General features: G+C 47.0%; 1 protein-coding gene and 1 long non-coding RNA gene across 6 annotated transcripts; one reads left to right on the top strand and one right to left on the bottom strand.

Moving 5' to 3' along the window:
* Positions 1-3231: 3231 nt before the first annotated feature.
* On the top strand, positions 3232-26271 carry LOC144981267 (LIM domain-binding protein 1-like). 5 transcript variants are annotated; one of them, XM_078932899.1, is made up of 12 exons: positions 16295-16864; positions 16966-17029; positions 17593-17695; positions 19748-19792; positions 19883-19958; positions 20048-20150; positions 20545-20717; positions 20806-20928; positions 21003-21086; positions 22791-22914; positions 22988-23136; positions 24531-26271. In XM_078932899.1, the coding sequence occupies exons 3-12, from the start codon at positions 17676-17678 to the stop codon at positions 24759-24761; spliced, it is 1128 nt and encodes a 375-aa protein (XP_078789025.1). In that variant the 5' UTR covers positions 16295-16864; positions 16966-17029; positions 17593-17675; the 3' UTR covers positions 24762-26271. The 5 variants fall into 5 exon arrangements, with proteins under 5 accessions (XP_078788961.1, XP_078788929.1, XP_078789003.1 ...); XM_078932835.1 differs by lacking the exons at positions 16295-16864; positions 16966-17029 and adding an exon at positions 3232-3659; XM_078932803.1 differs by lacking the exons at positions 16295-16864; positions 16966-17029 and adding an exon at positions 11338-11451.
* On the bottom strand, positions 7591-11292 carry LOC144993946 (uncharacterized). The gene is made up of 2 exons (XR_013657261.1): positions 11082-11292; positions 7591-11007 (listed from the first exon to the last, which is right to left on the bottom strand). It is a non-coding gene; the product is annotated as an uncharacterized LOC144993946 (long non-coding RNA).
* Positions 26272-26751: the final 480 nt, after the last annotated feature.

Here is a 26751-nt window from a genome sequence, read left to right as displayed (position 1 = left end):
CTCGCAAAATGCAGGACTGCTTGTGGTTCCTAGAATTAGTAAAAGTACAGTTGGAGGTAGAGCGTTTAGCCACCAAGCCCCTGTTTTATGGAATATGCTCCCAGCTCATGTAAGAGAGGCCGACACAGTTTCTAGACAGGCTTATTATCAGACTAGCTAGTATTCAGAGATTATTTAAGTTAATGTTAATGTGTTTAAATTAAACTTAATAACAATAACTTTTTGTTTTAAAAGGCTGCTAGAAGTTGAAGCTTGGGTAACTATGGTGCACTGGGGTTCTGTCCTCTTTTCTCATCTACTTCTACCCTTCCTCTCCTCTATTTTTGATCATTATTCATCAATTAGTTCTCCATGCCTCTGTTTGGTGCAGTGGGATTCATGTAGTGTCCCTCTTTCCCTCTCCCATCCTGGGGAGTGGGAGTGCTTCCAGATTCCAGTTGGCTCGTCCGTGCTCCTGTTCCTGACCGTGTACCTCGCCTTTGCTCCCGCTCCTACACCTGGGTGTGGATCCTGCCTCTGGCTCTTCTCTGCTCTGTACCTGACCGAGTACCTCGTCTCTGCTCCCGCTCCTACACCTGGGTGTGGATCCTGCCTCTGGCTCGTCTCTGCTCTGTACCTGACCGAGTACCTCGTCTCTGCTCCTGCTCCTACACCTGGCTGTGGTTCCTGTCTCCGGCTCAACTCGCGTCCCCGACTGTCCCCCTGACTCCGTCTGGATGAAGCTCCTCTGCTGGACTTTATATATGTAGTTGTAGAGTTAGATAAGTTAATTCTTCTCTAAGAGTTCTGTTAAATCGCCCGTCTGTCCTGGGGGAGGATCCCTCCTTCATGTTGGCACCCCTGAGGTTTCTTCGTTTTTTTTCCGGAATCCGTTTTTTAGGAGTTTTTCCTTACCGCGAAGGGGGGTCTAAGGGCAGGGATGCCAATATAGCTTAGTCAGTTTGTTAGTTCATTTTAGTATTTTCCTATTGAACTCTCTGTATTCATGATCCTTTTGAGTTCATGTTTCACTTCGAAGCCCATCAAGACGACTGTTGTTGTGATTTTGGGCTATACAAATAAAATTGAATTGAATTTAATTGAATCTGATCAGACAGAGCATCTCTCAGTTTTTTAGGACCTAGTATAATAACCTCAGTTTTTTCTGAGTTCAGGAGAAGGTAATTAATTAATTAATTAATTCTTGATGTCTCTGATGCAGGCATTCAGTTTCTCTATATGGTCATTCTGGTCAGGTTTAATGGATAAATACAACTGCGTCTCATCCGCATAACAGTGAAAATTAATGCTGTGTTTCCTGATAATGTTTCCTAGGGGCAGCTGTAAATCATTAACAGGATGGGTCCTAGAACTGAGCCCTGTGGGACTCCGTAACTGACTCAAGTGCAAAGAGAGGACTGTTCATCCAGCATGAGAAGACAGACCAGGAGATGACGCTCGATATGCAGGCAGAGTGGAACAAACAGTCAATCACTGATGTCAGTGATTGACAATGAGACTCAGTTGATGAGCGGCATCCAGGAAGTGAGCGCTGGGGCGGCTGGGAAAAGTACAGCGTTAATGATCTGGGGGATCTGGGGATGGCTCCCGCTGGTGAGCAAAGGGGGAGACAGAGCTCCGATTCCTGACAAAAGACTTTTGGATCGACAAAAAACAGAAACAAGTAAGTTTGCTGAAACAAAACACTAATCTGAGTTAAATGGCCACTATTTTCTTCTTTTGACTCCACTGAAATCATTTTAGGTAAATTGGCAAAATCATGAATTAAATTTAAGAATAAAAGGCAATTATAACAAAAATTTATTTGGTAAATTAAGAATTGTGAAATTAATAATTAATAACTACTCAAATTTAACTTGAGCTGTTAATATCAATTCCAAGACTATCTGAAGAGATGAACTTAAACGGAAAAGTCTCTAAACTGAGTAAGAAGTGATCATTTGGACCTAATTTCACTGGTTCTATGAAAGGCTTTCTCAAATCAACAGATGAGAATCTACAGACATGATGATTCAACTGTTTTTCAGAGTGAGATGCACCGAATGACGCAGGTTTGCAAAACAATTTTGAAAAATCATTTTTACTGAAACTATGCAGTTTCTATCAAGTTTATAAAGACAACAGACCAGACCAAGCAGCTGTGACTTCCCACAAAGCCGTTGGTCAAACGTGTAACCACTAGATGGCACTATGGAGAAGGTTTTAGACATTGTTCCCGAATACATTGGAATCAACAGTTTTGACATTTCTTTGGGTTTCATCTTGTTCTTCATCAAACATACGCTTTGTTTTCTGCACCCACCAAGCCCTGCTTCTCTCATATAATGTTGGATGATAAACCAATGAAAAGGGACATACTGCCCCCTACTGTGTGGGGTGGATTTATTATGGACGATGTGAGGCTGGACAGAGAAAAGTTGACTCGGGGAGCAGTTATCATCTGGCAAAGATCTGGTTTACTGAAGGGAATCCATTTGGTTTTTTTAACTCTCAGGAGGTGAAATGAAAACCTCCACCTTAAATAAAATTCCTTCCCAACGTGCGCTAGCTTCTTACAGTTTATCCTTTTTTTGAGTTTTTATTTTTGACCCTGTTTCATATTTTTTGTCTGATAAACTGTTTACTTCTTGCCTTTTCTCTTCTTTAAGAGTTTCTTTTTACTGTGATCCAACTTTTGCAATATGTTTTGTGTCTTTGGCTGAATTTTGCATAAATGCTTTTTTTAAGTGTAAGTTTTTTCATTTCATTTTTTCTCGTGTTTGGATTGTTTTGGACGGCAGAGCCCCTGTGGGGAGGAACTTTGGTTTCTGAACATCAGTTCAGCATCCATCATCCTTAACTTGATCGTTACATGCGTGACGAACACAAGCGACAAAATGACAGGGATGGGGTGGGAGGGGGTGATACAGAGGGAGAGCCAAGGCCAGGCAGGGGAGGGAGAGAGAGCAGAAGGGCTGGTGAGGTGATGGAAGCAACACTGTGTGACCCACTGCTATGATTGGTGTGGGGGGGGGGGGGGGGGCACCGTCCTACATCCTCACCCCCCTTCCCTTCCTGCCCTCTTTGCCCTGTAACAGAGATCCCTTGAATGTAACGAGCAGACGCTGCCGCGCACAAACACTTTCACACATTCACTCCTTGGTGCACACACACATGATTATGCACACATAGATGTACACACGTGCACGCACACACGTGCACGCACACGCGTGCGCACTCTGGTGAAGTGGAGGTCAGTTCATGCGTTTGTGCTGGAAGCCAACAGCTTCTCTGGATCAGAGCTGTTGTTCTCAGATCTGACTCTCAGGTCACTTTGACAGTCCTGCCTCCTCCTCCTCCTCCTCCTCCTCTTCCTCCTCCCTCCTCCCTCCACTCTCCTCCCACCTGAGCAGTAATCTGCAGGGCTGATGAGGGCAGAGCAGATTTCTCCTCACTCACTGCGTTTCCCCTCTGCAGCTGAGAGAAGCAGATCCTTTGTGTTGACGTTTTGAGCCTGCGCTCTCTCTCCTCCGCCTGTGGAGCGCGGGGGTAACAGACGCTCATGTGAGCAGCCTCAGAGGCAGAGAGGAGAGGCAGGGAGAACGGAGCCCCGCCATCGTTCTGGTCGGATCCTCTCCAGACATGTGAGAAGATGTCCGTGGGCGGCTGCGCGTGTCCCGGTGAGTGCTGCTGCCACGCTTCGACTTTGTCTGGTGCTGATATTTCAGCTGCTGTGGCGTGACTGGAGAAGAGAGGGGTGGGGGGGATAGTGCCTCAAGGCCCCTGTTTGCAAAGGCTCATGGGAGGTCATATTCTGTGGCGAGCATAGATGCTGGAAAAGGAAGTGTTGTTTGCCTTCAGCCTGACCTGCATCCTCTGTGAGTTGCTGGACAGAGACCTCTGTTGCTATGGCATCACCATGCCGCCTCTCGCCCTCCTCTTCCCGCTGCTCTGGTGCCACTGAGATCTGAGTCTCCCTGCACTGATCCAAGTTAGAAAAGCTTGGCGCCCCCCGAAAGGAGAGCAAAGCGCAGAGACGGTCATGAGCGGGACAGATCTGTGACCCCAGCGTGGGAACGCCGTTTGTTTGGCTCTGATGTAGTAACGCAGCCGTGGGTCTTCACCATGTCAGTGTTCGTACTCCTCATCCTCTTCAGAGGAACACGAGGCAGCTTTAGAGTTCTTCGTCTCTGTTAAATCGTCGTATATCTGCTTTAAGTCTCACCTTTCGTTTCCTCCAGTTTCTGGAGACAGAAACTTGACTTGTGAGGAGTCTAAGCAACAAACACAGCGAAAAAACTCCACATCTTATTCAGAACGTTGTCTCCTGCTGTGCTCAGCCAACCGTACATCATAAAGGCAGAATGACTTCATGATTTGGGAATGATTAACACTAAATATAAATTCAGAGAATTCTCTATCTGGTAGGATTTTGGATTGCTGCTGTGAAGCGGCAGGAGTCTAAATCAGTTACCTGGTCTCTTAAAAGTTGGTCTTCTGAGGAGAAGAATTCCATTAGGAGCATGTCTCAATGTTCTCCGTTAGTATAGAATAAGAATCATCTGCAGGACTTACCAGCTTGAAAAAAAGCAAAACAAAGAAACTCAGTCTTTGTTTTAAGCATCTGCGTTTGTTTTCCACATCAGAATGTTCTTAAATGATGGAAGGTATGTTTAAAAAAGTCACAGAAATCTGGATATTTTGCTCTTCTGAGATTGAAATAGTCATTTCAGTCGATAAAGTTTTACAGATTTTTTTGTGGTGCATTTGGGAAAAACATCTAAACCCGTTTTCTTGTTATAAATACATTTTATTAGATTCTGTGGGGTGGGGTGGGGGGGCTCTGTCACTAAGTTTATGAAGCCAGACAGTTCAAAGAAGCGGTGATCCACTGCTAGACGTGTCATCATGACGCTGAAGATTCACCCTGTGGGTATCTCTGTGGACGCCCCCGTCCCTCACACAGACCCAGTGGGCTCCTGCTGCCGCCTCACCCCCCCAGAAACCTCAGTGCATTTGCTGTGCAGCTCCAGTCAGCAGCGCCGACAGGTGAAGCTTCCGACTGAACAGCTGTTTCTAGAAAACAGACAACTTTCTCTTGAAAAAGCGTGTGACTGCGCAGTTGAAAGGCAGGCAACGCATGCGCTTTGCGCATCCGTCTGCGCCTGCATCTGTTTTTGTTTTGTGTGCCGCCACCCCAGCCGCTGTGGAGGAGGCGGTAGTGTGGGTTCAGAACCGGGCCTGAACCGTCCTGCGGTCAGATTGCATACTTATCAGCGTGCTCATGGAAATTTCCAAAAAACGCCACATGTCTGCACCCTGGAGCGCTCCGCTCTGACACGTTTGTTTTGCTCCTTATCTCCTTTTCTCTCCACGTTTCACTTGCATGAGGGAGACTTTGGAGCTTCAGAGAAACGCTGGTTTCTGGAGGAAATCCTCCAGCTGAAGAGCTCACAAGCGTTCAGGCAGGAACCTCCTGGTGAAGTTCAGTGTGCATCGCTCAGGTGAACGCTCCATAGAAGAACCAATCAAGTCCCTTCTCTTTCAGATGACCCCCCTCCCCCCCCCGCCCCCCGTCAAGGTTTCTGTGGAAGGATGATAGAATCTGTCTGTAGGTTCTCGTGTTCTCCTTGTTTACATTCCAAAGCCGTGTTCAAACCCAAAGGCGGCGCCCCCTTCTTGTGTGGGCTCAAGCGTCGTGGTTCTGAGTTTGTGAGGGGGGGGTCAGCTCACACACGACATGTGCCCCCACATGTAGAGGCCAAAAACACATGAATAATTCCACAAAACGAGCTTGTTGCTGCTTGTTTTCAACATGGAGGTCAGTCAGATGCTACGCTGACCCCCCAGGTCTGACGGTACCACCCTCCTCTACCCTTTGCCTCTGACACCCCCTCACCCCACCCCTGATTTCAGGTCTGCACTTCATTTAACTCCGCAGCGCGTACACCTCCCTCCCTCTGTGGCTCCAACTCTCCTGATTGCTAGCGTATGTTGGCTGGCAGAAAGTGTGTGTGTGTGGGGAGGGGGCGAGAGAGGGTTGGGGGGGGCCGTGCCCTCTCATGCAGAGAGTCACATGGAGTCCCTGATTGGAGGAAAATGAGTAAAGACTGCAGTCTGGCTGAAAAGGCAGCAGACAAAAATGCACAAAGGCTGAGCTGTTTGGAGACCAGCTTCTCAACCGGGGGGGGGGGGGGGGGGGGTGTTATGATGTTCAGGGGGGGGGGGGGGGGGGGGCTAAGGAAAGATGTGGATTAAGAGAGGAAAAGACAGAGAAAGGAAGAGGGCTAACGGAGAATTAAAGGATGGAGGGAGAAGGGGGGGTGGTTGTAATGGTGATGGTGGGGGGGTCGACAGTGAGCAGAAGAGCCAAGAAAAAGAGGAGGGGGGGGGTGAGCACTGTAAGAGAGGGAGGGCTTCAGAGTGGGTGAGACAGGGAGGAAGAGATCAGACTGTTACTGTGTTTTCTGCGAGGCTGAGCGCTGACGTGATTGGCTGGGGGGCGCGAGGGGAGGCGGGGGGGAGGGAGGGGGGGTCTGAGATCAGAGACTGACAAAATGGCTTCCAGAGAACAGAGACGCATCATCATCATCATCCTGCTCACACAACTGACGGCTGCTACACACACACGTGCACACCCACAGGTAAAAACACACACATAGGTGCACACGCGTACAAACACCCACTCACATGGAAAAATGCATTTAAAACTACAAGCCTGTCCAAACATACATGAGCAAACACACACAAAAACATGTGTAAACACATGCATGTCTACTCACACACGTACAAACTCATGCATATTTACGTGTGCAGACATACGCAAACATGTGCAAACCCACACAAAACAATACACACTAATGTTTAAGCACATGAATGTAAGTGCAAATACACAAGCATGTGCCAACACACATACCTGCAAACATGCACACACGCACGTGTATAAAAACATCTGGTCCCACATCAGTATTGTTAGTAGTTCATTACAAGAGTAAACAGTGACAGAAACATATTACTGTTGCTTGTCATAAAGTAATTAAAGGCTGTTCTAATGAATTTTGAATTTGACTCTTTACAATTTCCGTCCGTTCAGACTGTGATTGAATCAAAGCAGAGACATGAGGAGTTTACAGAAGAAAAATGCCAGAAACAAACCTTTCAAGACGATCACTTTTTAAATAATAATAATAATACTAGACTGAAAAAACAGCCAATAAATGAAGGGAAACGGCAGAACAAGTGAGTTTTCAGGTCCATGTTGGAGTTTGGACTGGAGTTGCTCTTTTAAAGCTTTGGGCTGAGGGAATTCTGTCTTAGGGGGCAGAGTGGCTTAAACGCTGTGAGCAGGAACGGCGGTGTGGATGAGGTCAGAGAGGTCAGGGGGCGTTAGCTTTGGAAGATGGCTTTGAAATAAACAGGACTGGCGAAGAGCAGTCTGGGAATGTTCAGGAGAACGACGGTCCTGGGACAGTTGGATGTGTCCTGTTGGAGCGTTTTGAGAGGAACCACATACAGCAGTGACATGCAGTGAAGCCACATGACTGTGAACTAAAATAGCAGCAGCGTGGGGTGTGAGGGACACGCGTTAATGTTTAAAAGATTAAAGCATGCTGATCGAGGGATGCTATTTATATGGGAGGTGAAACCGAGCGCCGTCAAGGACAACATTGAGTCTGTTCATCTGGGGGCCAATGAAAAGTGTGAGATTTAATGCAGAGCTGCAGCATTTTGTTTTTATTTCACAACATTGTAAGAGGAACAGCATTTCATTTCAATGGGTAGTTGAAAAGGATGTGGGAAAAGGGGATAGGAGGAGATGTGAAGCTGGGTGTCAGATAAGGCTTAAAGGGAGGATTTAGTTGATGAATGATGGAGACCCCAGGACAGAACCGAGAGGCACACCTGAGCTGACCAAGAGAGGAAATGATGGGAAGAAGGGCTGCACCACCTTGATAGACCTTCTTTTGGGATCCACAGAGGTCAGCACTCTCGCCTCACAACAAAGAGGCCCTGGTTTGAATCTCGGCTGGGACCTTTCTGTGTGGAGCTTGCATGTTCTACCCGTGCGTGCGCAGGTTTGCTTTGGGCACTCCAACAACACGCTTCATGGGATAAACGTTTTTCTTAACTGTGTGATTGTGTAGGTGCGTGTGGGATTGACCGTGAGCCCTGCAACAGGCTGGCGACCTGTTCAGGGTGTGTACTCGCCTGTGACCCCGAAAGGGATATAACGGCTCAAGAAAATGGGTGGAAGGAAAATCTGTGCAGTCAACCCAGTTTAAGCCAGATGAAACGTCTGTTGGGATCCACAGACCAAAACCCTTAAATGTCATGTGTTTATGTCACCGGGCCAACCGCTGTCCTGCAGTTCTGGGCGAGTTGGAGTATTTTTGAGCTGCTTCATTTTAGTTTGTGATGTACAGGAATCACAAAGAGATAAGTCAAAGGAAAAGCAAGAGCAGAGGAACATTTATCCTTCTGAGACACAAGAGGAGGATTACTTCTAAAACACATAGAGAGTACTGTGGGATATATTACAGTTTAGATGTAACTTACACAACAATGTGACACACAGACGTATGGAGGAGGAAGAGGATGACCTGTTGGTTGGTAGCTGAGATGAAGGGTCACGACCCGCATCTTCATAGGGATCCAGGCTTTACTGAGCAGTTTCTCAGATAAAGCAGAGTTGGCGTGTCATGTGACTCGTCACGTGATTTATCAACTTCCTGTTGTGTTGATGTGGTCAGTCCTGGGTTCAGCTGCCAGAGACAGTCGAGCAGGGAGAGCCCGCATGGGGAAAGGGGACATAAACAAAGGCACTGACTCCCTGTGACCAGCAGAGGGCGCCGCTGTCACAGAGGTCAGCTGCACAGCATCAACCCACACATTTACCCAGAGAGTCCACTCAAATGAACTCATCACACCTGGAATAAGACATGATAACTGGACAGGTAACATTTCATGATGGTTCAGTTCAGTTATTTTACACATCCCACTTTATTGAGAGAGTGTTCTCAGATTAAAAGTGAAACACATTTGATCCCAGATTTGACCCTTTAGTCACTGCTTCTAATGAGACCTTTTTACCTGAAATACAAGCATTTTCTTGGTGAGTTCTTGAATGGATGGAGAGGTCCTGTCTGTCAGGATGGTTTTGATGAAAAACACATTTTCATGACAGACTTGAGGCTTTCACTTTACTGTGATGCATTTTGATTTAAATGAACAAAGGCAGAGGAAAGAATCTCCGCCTTTAAAAGTGTCTGCTGTTCCCTGACAGAAAGAAAGTTTGAGTTTAAAGAACATTTGAAGTGGAACTGCTATTTAGAACCTGGGTTCCTCCTGGTCAGTTCTGAGTCACTCATGTCTGGAACAAGAAATAGAAAATAATTCTCCAGCTGCTCTCCAAAAAGTATCAAACTACCACGAGTCTAACATTTAGAGAGTTTTTTTCCTTGTTCCACAGTCTGAGAAAAAAGCTTTCCTTCCTTCTGTGTTAAAGTTAGTTTGAGTGGAAATGAGGTTTGGGGTTTCTGCAGTACAGATGTTTTCTGATGACAGTTGTGGTGTGAGTCTCAGTAAGCAGCTGGTTTGAATTCACCTGTGATGTGCTTACTGGAGAAGACCCCATCACAGAGCATAAACACAAAACCGCTTTGGAGTCTTTATTGTTTCAGATGTTTGCCAAAACTCTGCCGTTTCTGCTCGGACACGATCTACTAAAGTTCAACTCACAGCTGTGACAGGAACATCCGCTCCTCCTCAGAAGGTCAAAGGGGAAGTGACCGGGGTCACAGGCCTGTCTTTGTCCAGCAGGGGTGTTCCCTCGGTTTGAGCAGCAGCTCTCACCCTAACATGTTTCTTCAAACAGACGCCAGCAGATCTGCTGATTTCACCTCAACAGTGGAGAAATATCTGAAGATCCCAGCCAGGAAACTGGAAAAAAGCCTTTCACAGCTTGGGAGAGGCAGACAATATGCAGTATTCATCAGGAGGGAACTTCACAGACGTCCACAGCACCTCCCTGTGGAGCCTCCGGGCACAAACGGCAGACTAAAGCCGCCCCAGAGTCAGAGAGCAGATATCAGAGCCGCAGACGCACCAGCGTTCAGGACGGTTCTGTGAATGCACGGATGAGGGGAAACCTGCTGCAATTCAAACCCACCACTGACTCACAACACCACCGAGCTTCCAGTCTGCTCCTGGTTCAACGTTTAAAACACTTGGTGACAGCTCTGAGATCATGAGGAGACCTTGACCTGAAAGGAGTTTGAATTGTTCAGATTTGTTGCAAAGTGAATGTTTTCTGTTTTTCAAACATTTTTCCCCAAAGAGAGTATTTTAGTGATACATGTCAGGTCTTTATGTCTTCCACTGAGTGTGAGAAGTTAAAAAGTAAAGCTCTCAATAGTAAATAAGAGAGCTTCCTACCAGAAAAATCCCCAAATCCTGCAGGAAAAAAAAAAGATATAATCAAGAAAGCAGAGGCATAAAAATAATAATTTGCTCTGAGGAAAATTTTGCAGATTTTTGCACACAGAGGGAAATTTCACTGAAAACCAACTTTGATGTTTCAGTTTGTAAACTACAGGCAGAAGAAAAGTTTTAGGATGGAAACTTTAATCCAGCGTCTGTCTTTAATGGCTCACAAATGTGTTGAAATGCTGCCGTTTTGTCTGATTTGGAATCACAAAATGATCCTGGAGCTCTAAACAGCTCAGCTAAAAGAACTGTTCTGATCTCACTGGGAGGTTTTTGAGCTCGATGCTGGATTTTTCTTTATTTTGGTGCAACTTCCGTCCATTTTCCTTCAGTTAAAGGAACAGCTTCTTTGTTGTGAGACGGAGGTGCAGATGCCTCTGAGTGGACCAATCATCAGCAGGAAGCGTCACCTTGGTTCTTCCAAATGTATGTAGTAACTACATGTATGATGAACCAGCGCATGTCAGGACGGGGGGTGGGGGCTGACGTGTGCGGGCCAAGGCGCTGGCGTGTTCAAAGTGCTCCAAAGTGGGGAGCGGCATGCTGTTTGGGAAGAGAACAGGTCTGTCAGGGAGGGGCTTGTTTCATTTCCTTTGGGAAAAAGCGGAAAAAACAACCTGATGGCTGCTGGGATCAGTGGAGTCGGGCCGCCTGACGGCGTGAGGCTGTGGGGGGGCGGCTGTTATCAGAGCCCTGGCAGATGCATGTGCCCTTCACCTTCCTGTTGACGAGTAAGTGGAAGTGGCACGTTGCACACATTTGCACATGTGCATGAGAGCACGAGCACACACATCGCTTGCTGGAACGTGCACACGTACTGTAAGCACCCCCCCCCCCCCCCCCCCCCCCCCCCAGCCCTACAGTCTGGACTTGGGAGATATGACAGAAAGGGAGAGGCACAAAAACTAGGCGCCTCAGTGCCTCCCTGTGAAAGTGCATTTGTAGGTGTCAGAATGGCGATGTCAGAGCAGCTGGAATCTGGGGAGGGTAAGTCTTCCCGCCTGACCTACTCCTCTTTGTGCCTGTCTCTGCTGGCTGAGGGTCCTCAAGAGGAAAATGGGCTTTCTTTTCAGTTCTCTCTATGGTTCCGACCTGCTGTAATGTCGTTTTAATGCTGTGGTCAAAGCCGTGCTTAGGCGGGAGATCAGAGAGCAGAACTCCTCTGAGGTTCTGCAGCAGCAACCTCCAAACACCTGACAGACAGGCTGCAGCTGCAAACCTGCAGCTGAACAAGGAGGAAGGACAGCGACCAGTGTGTGCGTGTTTGTAATTGTGTTCACGTGGGTGTTCATGTGTGTTCACTTGTGTTTGACCCCTTGTGAGTTTATGTTCATGTGTGTTTAAAAATGTTTGTGATCATGAGTGTGTAACTGTTAATCTCTGTGAGTTTGTGTGTGTGTTCTTGTGTGTGGATGTTTATGTCCATGTGTGTTAGTGTGTGTTCTTGTGTGTGTTTAAATGTTTGTGTGTATATATGTTCATGTGTGCGTGTGTTCATGTATGTTCGTGTGTGGTGTTGTGCTCCTATGTGTTTATGTTTGTGAGTGTATTTGGTGTGCTTGGGTATGTGTGTGTGTGGATGTTTATGTCCATGTGTGTTAGTGTGTGTTCTTGTGTGTGTTTAAATGTTTGTGTGTATATATGTTCATGTGTGCGTGTGTTCATGTATGTTCGTGTGTGGTGTTGTGCTCCTATGTGTTTATGTTTGTGAGTGTATTTGGTGTGCTTGGGTATGTGTGTGTGTGCATGTTTATGTCCATGTGTGTTCTTGTGTGTGTTTAAATGTTTGTGTGTATGTGTGTGTGTTCTTGTATGTGTCATGTGTGGATGTTCTTGTGTGTGATCGGGTGTGTATTTGTGTGTGAACACACGCAAGAACATGCAAACATTCACACATGAACAGACACAAGAACACACCCACATGAACACAGGCAAGAACACACACATATTCTTGCATGTATTCATGTGTGTGTGTGTGTGTGTTCTTGGATGTGTGTGTGTGTGTGTATTTTCCTGTGTGTGTGTGTGTGTCTCCGTGCTCTGGAGGCTGGTTGAAGATAAGGTCTGGTTTACGCCGTGAGAGTGAAAGACACGCGGTTTTCGAGCCCCTTCAAGCCTTTTCCCAACACCCTTCTCACCAACTCACACTCACACTCGCACACACACACACACACACATCAGTGTGCACACTCAGAGGATTAATCCCGTCATGTACCATTTCAATGGGTGAGCTTTGGAGACACACATACACACAGGATTAACTCTTGTGTGTCCATTTCCATGGATGTTTTTTAGCCCCTCTCTGCTCGTGTCAGCGTTGACTGCTCGTGTTGCCATGGTGACGGGGGCCAGTGAATGTAAGATAGGCAAATCCACATAAGTCACCCACAACAGACACTCTAAGCTACTATTGACTACACCTCCCCCTGGTGCTAGACACACAAAGATGCTGCTAAAGGCCTGACAGAACACTGAGCTGTGAAGGAGCAAAGGAAGGAGAAGAAACACAAACATCACAGAGCAGCTTTATCCTGTCAGACACCAGCCTTTGGGTCTCAAACATCAGTGTCTGCAGATGACTACAGTCCATTAGAGGTCTACATTCTCCTGATTCAAAGCTAAATAAGGCTTGCTTTGGTCAGGGCTGGTTGGGGGACGGGGGGGGGGGGGGGGTCCAGCTGGTTTCTGCTTTCGCATCCATGAAAGGTGTGGGAGGAGCTGAGAGCTGGGCAGTAATGCTACACACCTTTGCAGGTTGATTGGACAGCTATAAAGTTCACCTGTACAGGGATTTCTTGTGTTTTTCTCCTCATCGCCTTGTCATTCGCAGTCATTACTGGTCACCTGGATCAGGTGTGTTCAATCTGTCCGAAACCATGCACACTCACTCCAGCTAATCAGCAATTATTAAGCAGGGTTTGCAACAAAACAAGCGGGGCAGTAGCTCACGAGGAACAGGGTTGGAGAGACCCACACTAAACCAACAACATGAGAACATGTTTCTGGAGAGGTGAAGCGTCCAAGTATGGCCAGGACAGCATCAGGCAGCTATTCTCAATTCTTCAAACGTACACTCATCAAGCGAGGCTGGCAGTATGAAACACTGGACCCTCTGATCTAATGAATTAAAACGGTTTAAAATCATGAAAACTGCTGCATGGTCTCTACTGGGACAGTTGGGGGCTTGTCCGGGTTAAAGTTGGCTTTGAATTGGTAAAGTTTCTTTTTTTTCTTCTCTTGTTGCTGTGAAACCAACATGGCAGGCTGTTGCATGTTATTCTACCTCTTACTTCAGGTCTCTTGGTGATTGTTTTTTTTTCTCTACAGGTTGAGGTTTTATACCAGTGACTTTTGACGAAATGGCAGTTTTCCTTGTCAGGAGTATTCCTGCTTTTGAAAGTGGATTTGTGATGTTGTTGCCGTAGATGTGCATTAGCATATGAATTAAGAGTAAGCGCGAAATTTGAGGGGTCGCTGTCTTTTATTTAGTCTGAGGGTTAGGGTTCAGATCAAACAGATTTGGAGTTATGCAACAAAGAAAAGGGTTGGCATCATCAATCTGATCATCTCCAAACTGGAACATTGCTAAAGTTTGGAGAGATATTCTCTGCAGAAAGTCACTTCTCTGCGCACGAGGCGGCCAAAGTTGCAGGTTAGCATCCATCAGGTGCTCAGCATCCACTGCAACTGACTTAACCGTGATTTCTGTCTCTCTGGACAGAATGACATGAAATTAAGCCACGATGACAGGTTTCCTTTAGCTCAGGATCAGATGATGCTGGAAAAACATCCATCAGGTCCTCTGTCTCTTTTTAGACACTTTAAAGTCCTTCATCGTCGTCAGCTTGTCCAAAACTCTGCAGCAAGGATTTTAACAGGAACCAATAAACGGACACGCATCACTCTGTCTGTGTCTGCTTTACATTGGTTACCTTTTAAAATTTCAAATTGATTTTAAAATTCTACTTTTAGTTTTCATAGCCTTGCATGGTCGAGCTCCGATGTACACATCTGACCTTTTAACCCCATACTCTTCGGCCCGATCCTTGAGGTCTTCCAACCAAAATCTTTTCAGCGTTCCAAAAACCTGCTTTAAGACAAGATATGTCTCATTTGAAGCCGTTGCTCCTCGTCTTTGGAACTCCCGCCCATTGTCGTTGCGTCAGATTGACTCAGTTGAGTGTTCCAAATCTCAGTTTCAGTCGTTTTCATTCGGTTATAGCTTGTAGTTGATCTTAGTCCTTGGTTTAATTATTATTATTGTATTTTATTACCTCTCTGTGTTTTGATTTGATTTTATGCTCCTTTTGTAAAGCACTTTGTGATTCTTTCTGGGGAAAAGTGCTTTATGAATAAAGATGTTCTATTCATCTGCTCTAAAAATGTTCAGCTCCTTCAGGCGAGTCCTTGGCTTGTTCTCAGCTGTTTTATGCTCCATGACATCAAACAGGAGAGACCTCGAATCCTCTTTCAGAGCGGATAACTTCAGCAAACGTTCAGCTAAAAGATTAATCAGAGATCTGCTGCTCTTTGAGACGTGTCGCTCTGTTTGGAAATGTTTCGTTGGGGGATTTCTGGAGTGCATTTACCTTCCATCATTGATTTGTTTACAGTAAAATAGTGTCCCTTCAACAACTAGGTTACCTTGAGAGTTCAATCTTTTACCTCTGGGTCAAACGTCAGCATTATCTTTGCTTTCTTCTGGCTTTGTGGTTGAAGTGCACTCAGAACGGTGGAAGAGCGGCAGCTCGCTCTTTTCTATTCCAACTTTGGCCATATGGATGAGATCTGTGCGGCTCTGATCTGAATATCTGATTATAAATGGAGGCGATTTAAGAAGCTTTGGAGCCCTGAGGGATTCTCCTTTTGGCTTAGCGTGCTGTTTGTGTGTGTGTTTATGTGCATGCATGGCGGAGGAGACCCGATCTTCACGCGTCCACCTCGGAGACGGTTTAGTGTTCAAACAGGCAGATCACTGCAAACACGCTTTCTTTCAAAGTGGATGGGAATCAGCTTCAGGTCCCTGGAGGAGCCTGCAGCTCCCAAACTAAGAGGGATGTTTGCAGGACAGATGTGTCCAAACTTGGTAAAGAAGGATGATCTGTGCACACATTTCCAGTCAGCTGCATTAGGACAATCTTCATCTGTGTCAGTTACAAAGCAGGGATGAGATGGAGGGAGGAGGAAGGGAAAATGCTTACCAGACAACCTTTATGTGCAGTTGTGCATTAGCGGGGGGAGGAGGAGGAGGGCGCTTGGCGGAGCTGGGCAGAGGAGAGAGGAGGAAAAGCATTGCAGACGGAGAGGAGGAGGAGGAGGGCCTACAGCTATTGTTCATGTCCTCCCGTGAACAAAGGGCTCATCGGGGTCCGTACGTAAACCCACAGCGGGCTTCAGCTCACCGACAAGGCCTCATGCGGGACCAAACATCCGCCGTCGAACCCCGCATCCAGGCCGCACTCCGCCGCAGCCCCGCACTTTGAGGAGCGTTTTATTGATCCGTTGTGCGGGGACGTTGCGTCCAGCGGGCCTATCCGTCTTTACGCACGGAGCGTCCCGGTCCTCCATCACAGATCTGTAAACACCGATTTTCTGACCGGATTCTCTGCAGGTAACGAGACCCCCTCCCCCCCCTCCTCCTTATGCAGACGTCTTTATCGCGACAGTGCCGTTAAAAACGCTCCATGGACTCCGGTAGCTGCGGGTTATCTCCGCTTTTCGGTGTTTTATTGGTTGAAAAGCAGCTTAGCGATAACGCGTTAGCAGCTAACAGCTAGCTGTTAGCATGTCATCGGAGCCCTTTAAGGGTCCGGATCTCGGTGGTTAATGACGTAGTTGTTATTTATCCTTCATGTTTATCTGTACACAAGAGTGCATTGTGTGTTTGTTGTCGGTATTGTGCAGATAATCACGGCCTATCTCCGGAATCCTGTCGATATGTTAGCCTAGCTTAAGGCTAGGCGCTAGCCGACCGTCTCTAATTGCCTTTGTAGCCCGTCGGTCCTGGACTCTGACCGGCCAATTTAAAGAAAATATGGACACAAAAAGGAGATTTATGGTCGATTCAGCGGGACGTTTTGGGTGGAGCACCGTGACCTGATCATGTTCTGGTTCTCGTTTAGCGCTCAGACCGTTTGGGTCTAAAAACAGCTACTTTCGGGGATCTGAGTCCAGTGACAGGACAGAAGCCTCGTGTTTGTGCGGGTCTTCTGTGAGGCGGAGCCGCTTCATGTTTGCGTGGAGCGGCGTGATTCCCTGTGGAGGAAGTGGAGTCCAGCTGATGACCGTCTGCCTTAACCGCTAACACGAGACGATGGGGGCTAATGGAGCTCTCAACAACTAATGGACACATAACCATTGATTATTTATTTATCTATCAATCTTCTGCTCGCCCATGATGGTAAAGTGTTGCTGCTCGCTCCGCTTTAAAAGGAATGCTGGGATTGAAAAAGGGTTTGGGGTTTAATGGCCTCTTCCTGTTGGTTCTCTGTGCGTCGCCAGCTCCTTCTTCCGGATTCGCGTTCGTTTCTTTAAAGAAGAGTCCTGAAGAGGAACCTTCACGTAGGTGAGGCTGCGACACGAGCCGCGTTCCAGCCGCACGCGGCCGTGTGTTTGCTATGCAGTGACACGGGGGGGCGGGGCCTCACCATGGCGACGGCGGGGGTCGTGACCCGCAGGCCGCCACGCCTGGCTCTCCTTTATGGCGTTAGTGCCACAGCAGCAGCTGGGGAGGCTCCTGTGGTCCTCCTGTGAGGCTTCATGTCTTCGTGGCTCCACAGCTACTCTGGAGATGGTCTTTGTTGTCCTCTGGGTCCAGATGTTCTGTGTTGAAAGCTGTGCATCTCCATGTTTGAGTGATGTTTTGAGTAAACACATCAAAGATCACGTGACTGCGTTAGCGTTTAAGTCAGTCACGATTTCTTTGTGTTGCACATATTTTCATCCTAAAACAAAATTTCTAAACACAAGATAAAAAGTGCAGTAAAATGCCTCAAGTTGTGTTAAATAAGTTTTACACCCTCTATTTATTAAGTCACATGTATGTTTTTCACATTTTCCCTTTTTATTTGACTGTTGTAAACAGTTTGAATAAAACAAAACCATGTTTCCTTGTTTGTTTCTTTGCAGGCTGTTCCTCTAAGTCGTTCAAGCTGTACTCCCCAAAGGAGCCCCCCAACGGTAGCACTTTTCCTCCCTTCCACCCCGGCACCATGCTGGACAGAGACGTGGGGTGGGTTGGCTGTTTTTTTTCTACTGTTCCCATGTTCTATCGGTCATGAGTTTGGCTCTGGGGACGGCAGCAGCAGTGGAGGGGGGGTGTCTGTACTTTATGCTTTTATGACACCGTAGACCGGGCGTCTCCATCCCGGTTCCTCGTGAACTACTCCCCGCTTGAACTGCATGTAAACCTGCTTCAGTAATAGCTGATTAACTGAGTCCAGTTTCTGACCGACTGCACACACCTGGTCCAGGTGAGCAGTTACTACTGAGGCAGGGTGAGCTGCAAAACAAGCAGGGCAGTGAGGAAGAGGGTTGGAGACCACTCTCTGAGGTTCAGAGCCGTGTCTCCAGTGTCCTCGTCAGTGGGCCTCTCTTTTGTTGGTAAAGTTCTGGACAGAATGTCAACCATTCTTTACATGATTCTTATGACATCCCAGCTGGAACTAAACACAGTTAAAAGACAGTAACTTTTCCTTTTATTTACATTATAGAAAATTCAATTTGGAAAGAACAAAGAAAACCAAAACCAAACATTTTTGCGATAAATAATGAACAGTAATGTCAGAGCTGACAACGTTTCATTATCTGCTGAATGCAGCGTGGGTTTCATTTATGTGCAGAGTTCAGGATTGATTGTAAATGTTTGTCAAACTGCTGCAGCTGCCTTGTGTTATAGCGGCAGTAGGAATCAACCTATACCAAAATAAAATAAATTGATTATAATCAATATTTGAAAATACCGTGTGGATTGGGGCACGGTAGGTTTGTATGACTAATGTAAAAACAACCAAGTGCATCACAGCGGACAACACACACGTGATGACATGTGCAAAAACAACAGTGGGTTGAACTAAAATGTGAATGGATTTGCCATTAATTCTTAATAATGTTCTTAATAATTTAACTCCTAAATGACAGAGGTTCCACCATCAACCCTACCTAACTTTTTTTCTTTTTATTGTCAAGAGAATAATTTGGGATTTCAAAGTCTTGAAACTCATTTGTTTTGTAGTTGCTGGAGTTGGCATTAGAAAAGCAAAGGGAAGGGAAATCTTCTTTTTGGGACTGTGGTGCATTCACTTGCCATGGTAAATTTGGTTGTTGCCTTGTTTATAGTAATAATAAGAATGATAATAATAATAAAGCACTTAGCATCACTTCATTCACTCCTCATTCATACTTGGTGATGGAAAGCTACTGATGTAGCCACAGCTGCCCTGACAGGCGCCTCTGACCATCACCAGGACATTCATACCCATTCACCCACCAGTGGAGCCACATTGGAGGGTCAAGTGTCTTTGGGGGGAGCAGGGATCATTCGACCCGCTCAACCACCTGAGCCACTGCCGCCCCAACTGGAATCACCCACCTCTACTTCTTTATTTGCATACTTGTCTTGTTTTGCAAAAAAATTGGTTTTGTCTGTAGTAGATTGTCGGCCCCAAGAGTTCTGGTGCCGAACGTTGTTACCAAATTGTGTGAATATTTCTGGCTACATTAAAGTTAAAGTTTTTTCTTAGTGAAAGCTTTTCCTGACGTCCAACCCAACATTAAAACGAGGCGTGAAGTGATGAAGGTTCTGGTTCAGAAATGTGGCATCTGTTAAATGTGGCCAAACGCTGCCGTTCTTCACGAGTTCCTTTTACATGCAGCCGTCCACGAAAAGCATAAGTAAAAATGATGTGATGTGACCAAACTGTTGGGAGGGAGTTCAAGTTCTGCCTGGAGATTTGATGAAGAGCAGGGTTTATCTGGTCAGTTCAGTCTCTGAGCGAGGAGGAGGAGGAGGAGGGGGCATTATCAGCATTCCTGCCCAGTCCAGCTGACCGTCCCAGAGACACCTAACACCACCAAGCACCTACTAAACTATGCAGGAGGACAGCAGTAGCCCCCCACCCCCCCCCCCCCCGCTGCTGCGTCATGTTCTGTTCATGTTCATGTTCTTCTCATGTCTTCTCTGAGTCCTTCAAGTCTTTCTTGGACTTGTGTCTGAGAATTACACCTTCTCGTCTGGTTCTGGATCAGAGCATGATGTGACCTTCTCTCTCTGGTGTTTCTGCAGACCCACTCCAATGTACCCACCCACATACCTGGAGCCAGGAATCGGGTAAGGCCTCCCCCCCTATGTGACAGCGTTTACCTTTCAACTGCATTTGTGGCGTTTGACTCGACTCACACACCTCCCCCCAATGTCCAGGAGGCACACGCCGTACGGCAACCAGACGGACTACAGAATATTTGAGCTGAACAAGCGGCTACAGAACTGGACGGAGGTCTGTTCACACTCAAAACAAACCGTCAGAAACCAGTTCAGAGGTCAGAGCCAGACGCTCTCCTTTTCTCCCCCTCCCCCCACCTGCAGGAATGTGATAACCTGTGGTGGGATGCTTTCACCACGGAGTTCTTTGAAGACGACGCCATGTTGACCATCACCTTCTGTCTGGAAGATGGACCCAAACGCTACAGTAAGAAGCTCTGAATGTAAACCAGAGGCCATTTATGGCCGTTTATGTTCGTGAGAGAGAGGCTCCGCCTCCTGGTGTGTTTGCGTTGTGAGTTTGTGCCCTTCCTGCTCTTTCACTTTGTTTTTGCCCGTTCTGCTGAGTTTATTTAGTGGGTTTGGAAAGCGTTCAGAAAGTGTCCTCACTCACAACGTTTCTTAGTCTTTAACCTGTTCGGCCCCACCGTTTCTTTGGTGTTTTCTAACAAACGGCGTCACTTAGAAACGGCGCCTTTCTTCGCCTCTAAAGGATCTGAAACTCTGATGGGAGAAACCATCAGGGCGGCTTTTATCAGTCCCTTACTGTTCAGCTTTACTTTCAGGGACGGCGGTCTGAGCCTCTTGTCTTCTCTCTGCAGCAATTGGTCGGACGTTAATCCCTCGCTACTTCCGGAGCATCTTTGAGGGCGGGGCCACCGAGCTTTACTACGTGCTGAAGCATCCCAAGGAATCTTTTCACAACAACTTTGTGTCTCTGGATTGTGACCAGTGCACCATGGTCACCCAGAATGGAAAGCCCATGTTCACACAGGTGAGAAGGGGGGCGGGGCCTTCAGTCCTTTTCCCTTCCTGGTGGAGTTCTTTCCGTTTCCATTGTAAACCCCTTCACAACTGTGCAGGTGTGTGTGGAAGGCCGTCTGTACCTGGAGTTCATGTTTGATGAGATGATGAGGATAAAGACGTGGCACTTCAGCATCAGACAACACCGTGAACTGATCCCCCGCAGCATCCTGGCCATGCATGTGAGTGGGAGCAAGGGGGGGGGGGGGTTGTGTTGTGGTGTTCCGTTGTTTGACTGCGATCTTCTTGTGTTCAGGCTCAAGACCCACAGATGCTGGACCAGCTGTCCAAAAACATCACGAGATGCGGCCTGTCCAACTCCACCCTCAACTACCTCCGAGTGAGTTGAGCTGGAAGCGTTTTTGGGTTCTGGGGAGGGATCAACTGCTGCAGGCTTTGGAGCTGCCCATGTTCCTGACACCAAGGCAGGCAGGACATCTACTCCTGCGGGGGTCGCTTAATGGCCCAGAGACGGATCTTGATTTTCCCAAAACAACACCTGCACCTATGAAGCACCTGCTTCATACATGTTGGCACAGACCTCCTTTAGGTGTTTTTGAAGTTCAGGTCTGATCAGGAGCCCTGGTTATATTAAGATCTTTTTAGTTTGGGAGGTGTGAAAGCTCACCGGAACTGTGGTTTGAACCAAACAAGACCGCCAAACCCAAATAAAAGTTAAGCCTACAAGCCAAAGGAAGGTGGGGGTAGATAAGAACGTGGCTCAGCTTCAGACGAAACCATTTCAATCAATCCAAATGACTTGATGTTTCCAGTAGAAGTGCAGATCAGAGACAAATGTTTAAACGTTTCTGAAGAAGAGTGTCAGCTGAACAAGCTTTTCTTTAACTCGTCTTCTGGATTGATCAGGATCAGGTGGATTTTATTCAAAGTTCCAGGACCTCATTCACAGTAACAAGCCTGGAGGAAGCCCAGACGCTCTGACAGGTTTATTTATGTCCATCTGATGGAGTCAAACTGTCTCCACTTTGATCCAAAGTGAGAAATGCTGCAGCGATCCGTCATCACAGTCCATCAAGTCACATCTGTCATTTTTATTGTCAATGCTTCGTTCTGTTAAAACGCTGTTAAAAGGCTTTTAAATGCTGCTGGAAGAGCAGAAGTAAACAACTGACAGGAACAAATCTCAGTTCATTCTTCAGTTTGTCCCTCAGTGTTTAAGTTCTCCTTGGGCTTCTTGGTCCTGGTTCCTCCATGTGGCGTTTGGATCCGCCGTTCCGGTCTGGTGTCTTCCACTGATCACCTTTGACTTTTGAAACCAACTCCCGCCGTGAAGACCAGACATCTGATTTTTGAATGAACGTAGTAGCTCTGGAGCAAACTAATACTCATGAAAACACGTTTGATACACACACAAACAAGCAAAGCTTCACGGATTTAAGATCAGTTTTGAAGGTGAATCCAGACTGCAGAACATTTCTGGGGTTCAGACGTTTTAGTGAACAGAAGGTCAAAGTGCAATTGTGTTTTGATGAGATTTTTCGCACTCCACCAACACAGTAGCTGCTCTTCTTCACCTCTGAGCTTTTAACCCTTTTGCTATCCTATGGGGTCAAGATGACTGTTGACGTACTATTCCTACCGTGACAAAGGTGGATAAAGGTGTAGAGGATTTCATGTAATCCATGGACACCAGTGAAGATCACAACTCATTGAAGAAAAAAGATTCAGCGCACAGTCTAGTGGGTCTAGATGACCCAACTCCCAATGTTAACATGCATATGATAACACAAGGGTTTTAAAGATGTTTTATATTCATTAGAAAGTGTTCTCCTCTCAAAGACATGGTCAGCTCTACCCAGATATGTCTGTCAGCATTTATTCTCTTAAATTTTTCCAAACATTTGGTCTTTCCTTGCAATGCCGAGAGGACTGCTGCCTTTATGAAGCTCTGAAAATCCTGCTGAGCGCGTAAACGCCAGCAGTCTTCTGAGGCCGGTGACCTGAAAGCGAAGTCCGAGCAGAGACGGACCAAAAGACGGGAGAATTTCAGGACGTGAAGAGACAATTGTGTTTGTCCCCACAGCTCTGTGTGATCCTGGAGCCCATGCAGGAGCTCATGTCCCGACACAAGACCTACAGCCTCAGCCCCAGGGACTGCCTCAAGACCTGCCTCTTCCAGAAATGGCAGAGGATGGTGGCGCCGCCCGGTAGGCTGAGGCCGCACTGAAACCCCGCCCCCTCAACCCTGCGTTTGCGTGACCCGTTTGTTTGTGTCTGCAGCGGAGCCGTCCCGACAGGCTCCCAACAAGCGGCGGAAGCGCAAGATTTCAGGCGGCAGCACCATCAGTGGAGGGGGCGGAGCTAACACCAACAGCAACAACAAAAAGAAGAGTCCAGGCAGCGGCTTCCCTCTGTCCAGCCAAGTTCCAGTGAGTACAGCACTGCCACCTAGTGTCAGTAACCTGCCTCTACAGGGTCCATTTACACCCCAGCAGGACAAGCTGCACTCATTGAAGATGAACAGCTCCACTGTTGAAAAAGCCTTCATTATTGGAGTAATAATGTCAGAATGCATTTAACATCCAAAGTGGAAACACTGGTTTTCTACTACAAACTGAAGGAGGAAACTAAACAGATCACAACAGAGAGAAGTGATGAATGTTTTTTTTGCGAGACTCTGACCTGGTCTCAGGTGCTGCTGATGAACCGGAAAAACATCTCCGTGCAGATCGTTCCCGTCCATTTCTGACCTTTAATATAGATGGCCGCCGTCCGGAGACACCTGACTGCCACCATCTGCATTCACAACCACGCTAACGATTTTTCAAAAAGTTGGGCAGCGGCAACGAATTGTGAAAATTCTGCCAATGCCTCCCCATCGCACGGTGGGAGTCGTGTATGTGACCGTAGCATCTACCAGATCCTGACCTGCTGAGGTCAAGAAGTTTTGTAGACCAGTCATCCAGTGAGAACAAAGACCTCTCTGCTCCGGCATGCAGTTCAGAATGTTACAAACCTAAGAGCGCGTAGCTGCACAGAGACAGAAGGCGTTTTACCGAAGGATTCAGATACAAAACATCCTCAAAGTCCATGAACGGTTGTTCCCACCTGCTGTAAAGAGCAGCTCCAGTGTTCTCCTGCACCGGTCCACTCCTGACACTTCCACGCTGCAGAACATCCCACACTCACACCAGAGCATAACACGGAAGAAGCTCCACGAAGAGACTGCTGCTCACCAAACAGCTTCTGTCGTTACCGTTTACACCACATTAGCTCCTCTTCCTTGATCCCCCTCACTTTTTTTCCAAAACTGCACACAAGATGTTGGACCAGAACCATCCAATGGTTTTCTCATTTACATGCAGAACTTCAGACCGTTTTAAAGTAAATGTCCGTTAAATTATTATTCGGCAAAAACGTTTGTTTTTCTTTGTAAAAAGGAAATATTTTAAAGGAATCCCAAACTTTTTAGAAGCAGTTTTTAGTAAAGCGGCACGATGGAGGACGGTTCGTTCTGGATCCACTGCGATTGGTCGGACAAAAACTGGAGGAAACACAGAAACAAAACACTACAGGGTTACAAAAGTCACTTTTTTTTAATGTATCAAATAAAACCTCAGACACAATGAAATTTAAGACACAGTAAAAGCAAATCCAACAGGGAGGATTCTTTAGTCGGTTTATGTGGGGTAAAGGTGGCCGCGTGGACGCCGGTTGGTGTTGGGTGGAGTTGCCTGCGTGGCCGCCACCCTCTGTGACGGGTTTGATTGCTTCTGTGAGGGTGGGGCTTGCCTGAACGCTGGCTTTGCTGTGGTCTCCACAGGATGTGATGGTGGTGGGAGAGCCCACGCTGATGGGCGGGGAGTTCGGCGACGAGGACGAGCGTCTGATCACGCGGCTGGAGAACACGCAGTTCGACGCAGCCAATGGCATCGACGACGAGGACAGCTTCAACAACTCCCCGGCGCTGGGCTCCAACTCCCCCTGGAACAACAAGGCCCCCTCCAGCCAGGAGAGCAAGAGCGACAACCCCACCTCACAGGCATCACAGTAGAACCCGGAGCCCACACCCCCCCTACACACAAACCCCATACGACCCCGCCCCGCTCCCCAATGCCATGACTGCAACCAAACAGGCCGCCGTCTGACTCCAAGCCGGGCGCTGCTGTAGCATTCAGATTCCCCTCAGACCCCCTGCGGGGGCTCGGTCTGCCCCCAGGACCAAGGCGGAGGAGGGTTTTCTGGACTGCCCCCACCTCAATATTTTGGCACCGTTTCTTTCAGAGCCCCTGTTGCTGATTCGCCCGGTGAGACGGGCCGGTCCAGCAGGAGTTTGATCCAACAGAACCCGCCCCCATGCCGAAGGTTTCTATGCAGGACAGGCGGGGAAGAAGGGGCGGGGCTTGGTGAACACTGGACCTCCTGTCGTAAACACACCTCCTGGTCCGGTCTGCAGACGCTGGAGTCGCTGGTGTGTTTGTGTGTGTGTGTGTGTGTGTGTGTGTACGCATGAGTAAAATATATGTGAGAAAAGTGTGTGAGCGGCTCGGCTGAAGCAGACGGGCCAGAATCAGAACCGCTCAGTCCAAGGAAGGCTGTGATGTGGGACAGCGTTGTACACACACACACACACACACACACACACACACACAGACCCTGTGAGTACCGCGAATGCAGTCTTTTACCAGAGCATTTACACACACACACAACTGACACACACACAATTAAGAGTTTTTATACAGTCTATATTTCCCTAGAATGTTTTTTAATTTGTATCAAACGCCTTCATTTCGATTGTTTTTGATTTTCTACAAATACTGAAAAGCTACAGACCAAGGAGCAACGCAGGACCCCCTCCCTCCCCCCTCTAAAATATATTGTTTTTATCTTTTATGTTTATAAAAGAGAAATAATTTAGTGTGGATGTTTTTATTTTGACTTTTTTTTGTTTCTTTTTGGAGGATTTTTGTGTATTTGTGCTTGTATATTTAAGGTAGTAGCAAAGTTCTGTCTGACTGTAATAAAATGTATTCTTAGATTAAAGCCATCCCGATCTAATGTAAAGAAACGCAGGAGAAACCCCTCCTGAATCCGACCCCCCCCCCACCACCATCTGCTGTCCTTCCTGTCAGTTTGTCGTTTTCAAACGGAAGCATTCCCTCCTGGGGGGCAGCGACTCCCCTGAGCCGCTGACTTTCTTAGCCTTTTTTTATGCCTGAGCGCTTCTCTCTTCTTCGTGGATCTTTGCCGGCCGCAGAAGCGGTCCGTCAGTTTTTTCCCGGCTGAACTTTGCGCCGCCGGCCGACAGCGGCGTCACACGCGGTTCGGTCCGACCTTCGCTGTGCGCCGGTGAGGTCTAGCACCAGATTTATTTGATGTTTGTTTCAGTTGATTCCAGCTGGATTTCAATCAAGTCTGAACGGTGGCTTGTACCTTCTCCAAACCCTGTAGAAAAATCATTGTTTGATAAATATATATATATATATATATATTTTTGATTTGGTTAGTTTCTGCCCTTAATAATTAATGTATGGTACCAATAAAACAATACATTTTCACTTCCAGCTTGAGTGTTGTTGATTTTTTTTCAGAGTAAAATACAATCAAATGATAAAAAATGAAATGTAATAAACTAAAACAGTCATCTTCTGAATCCCTTCTGGGGTCTCTGGGCTGCCAGTGGAGGAAGGGGGGGGGGGGCACCCTGATCAGGGTCAAGGGACAAGTTGGAATCAGACCTATGAAGTTTATTTTTGGACTGTGAGAGGAAATTGGAAAAAATCCACTCATGGATGACGAGAATGTGGAAAGAGCCCAGCTGGGATTTGAATCTTCCTCGAGAGGTGAGAGCGCCAACCACTACACCACTAGTATTTGCTGTTGATAGACAATGCAGGGAGGGGGTGGAGTCTAGAACCAAAAATGTGGGGCTGGAGCTGATGTAATGAGGAAAAACCTTCAGTTCAATTTTTCGTCTTTTGTCATTTTTAACTCTGTCTTTGCATCTGTTGACACAAAAATAACATAATTTTAATTTATTTGAT

This window comes from Oryzias latipes, chromosome 1, assembly GCF_053564925.1.
Source record: "Oryzias latipes strain Hd-rR chromosome 1, Olatipes_Hd-rR_3.1".
In the NCBI taxonomy this organism is placed as follows: Eukaryota; Metazoa; Chordata; class Actinopteri; order Beloniformes; family Adrianichthyidae; genus Oryzias; species Oryzias latipes.
Note: the sequence above shows the minus strand (reverse complement) of the source record. Positions and strands in the feature narration are given on the sequence as shown.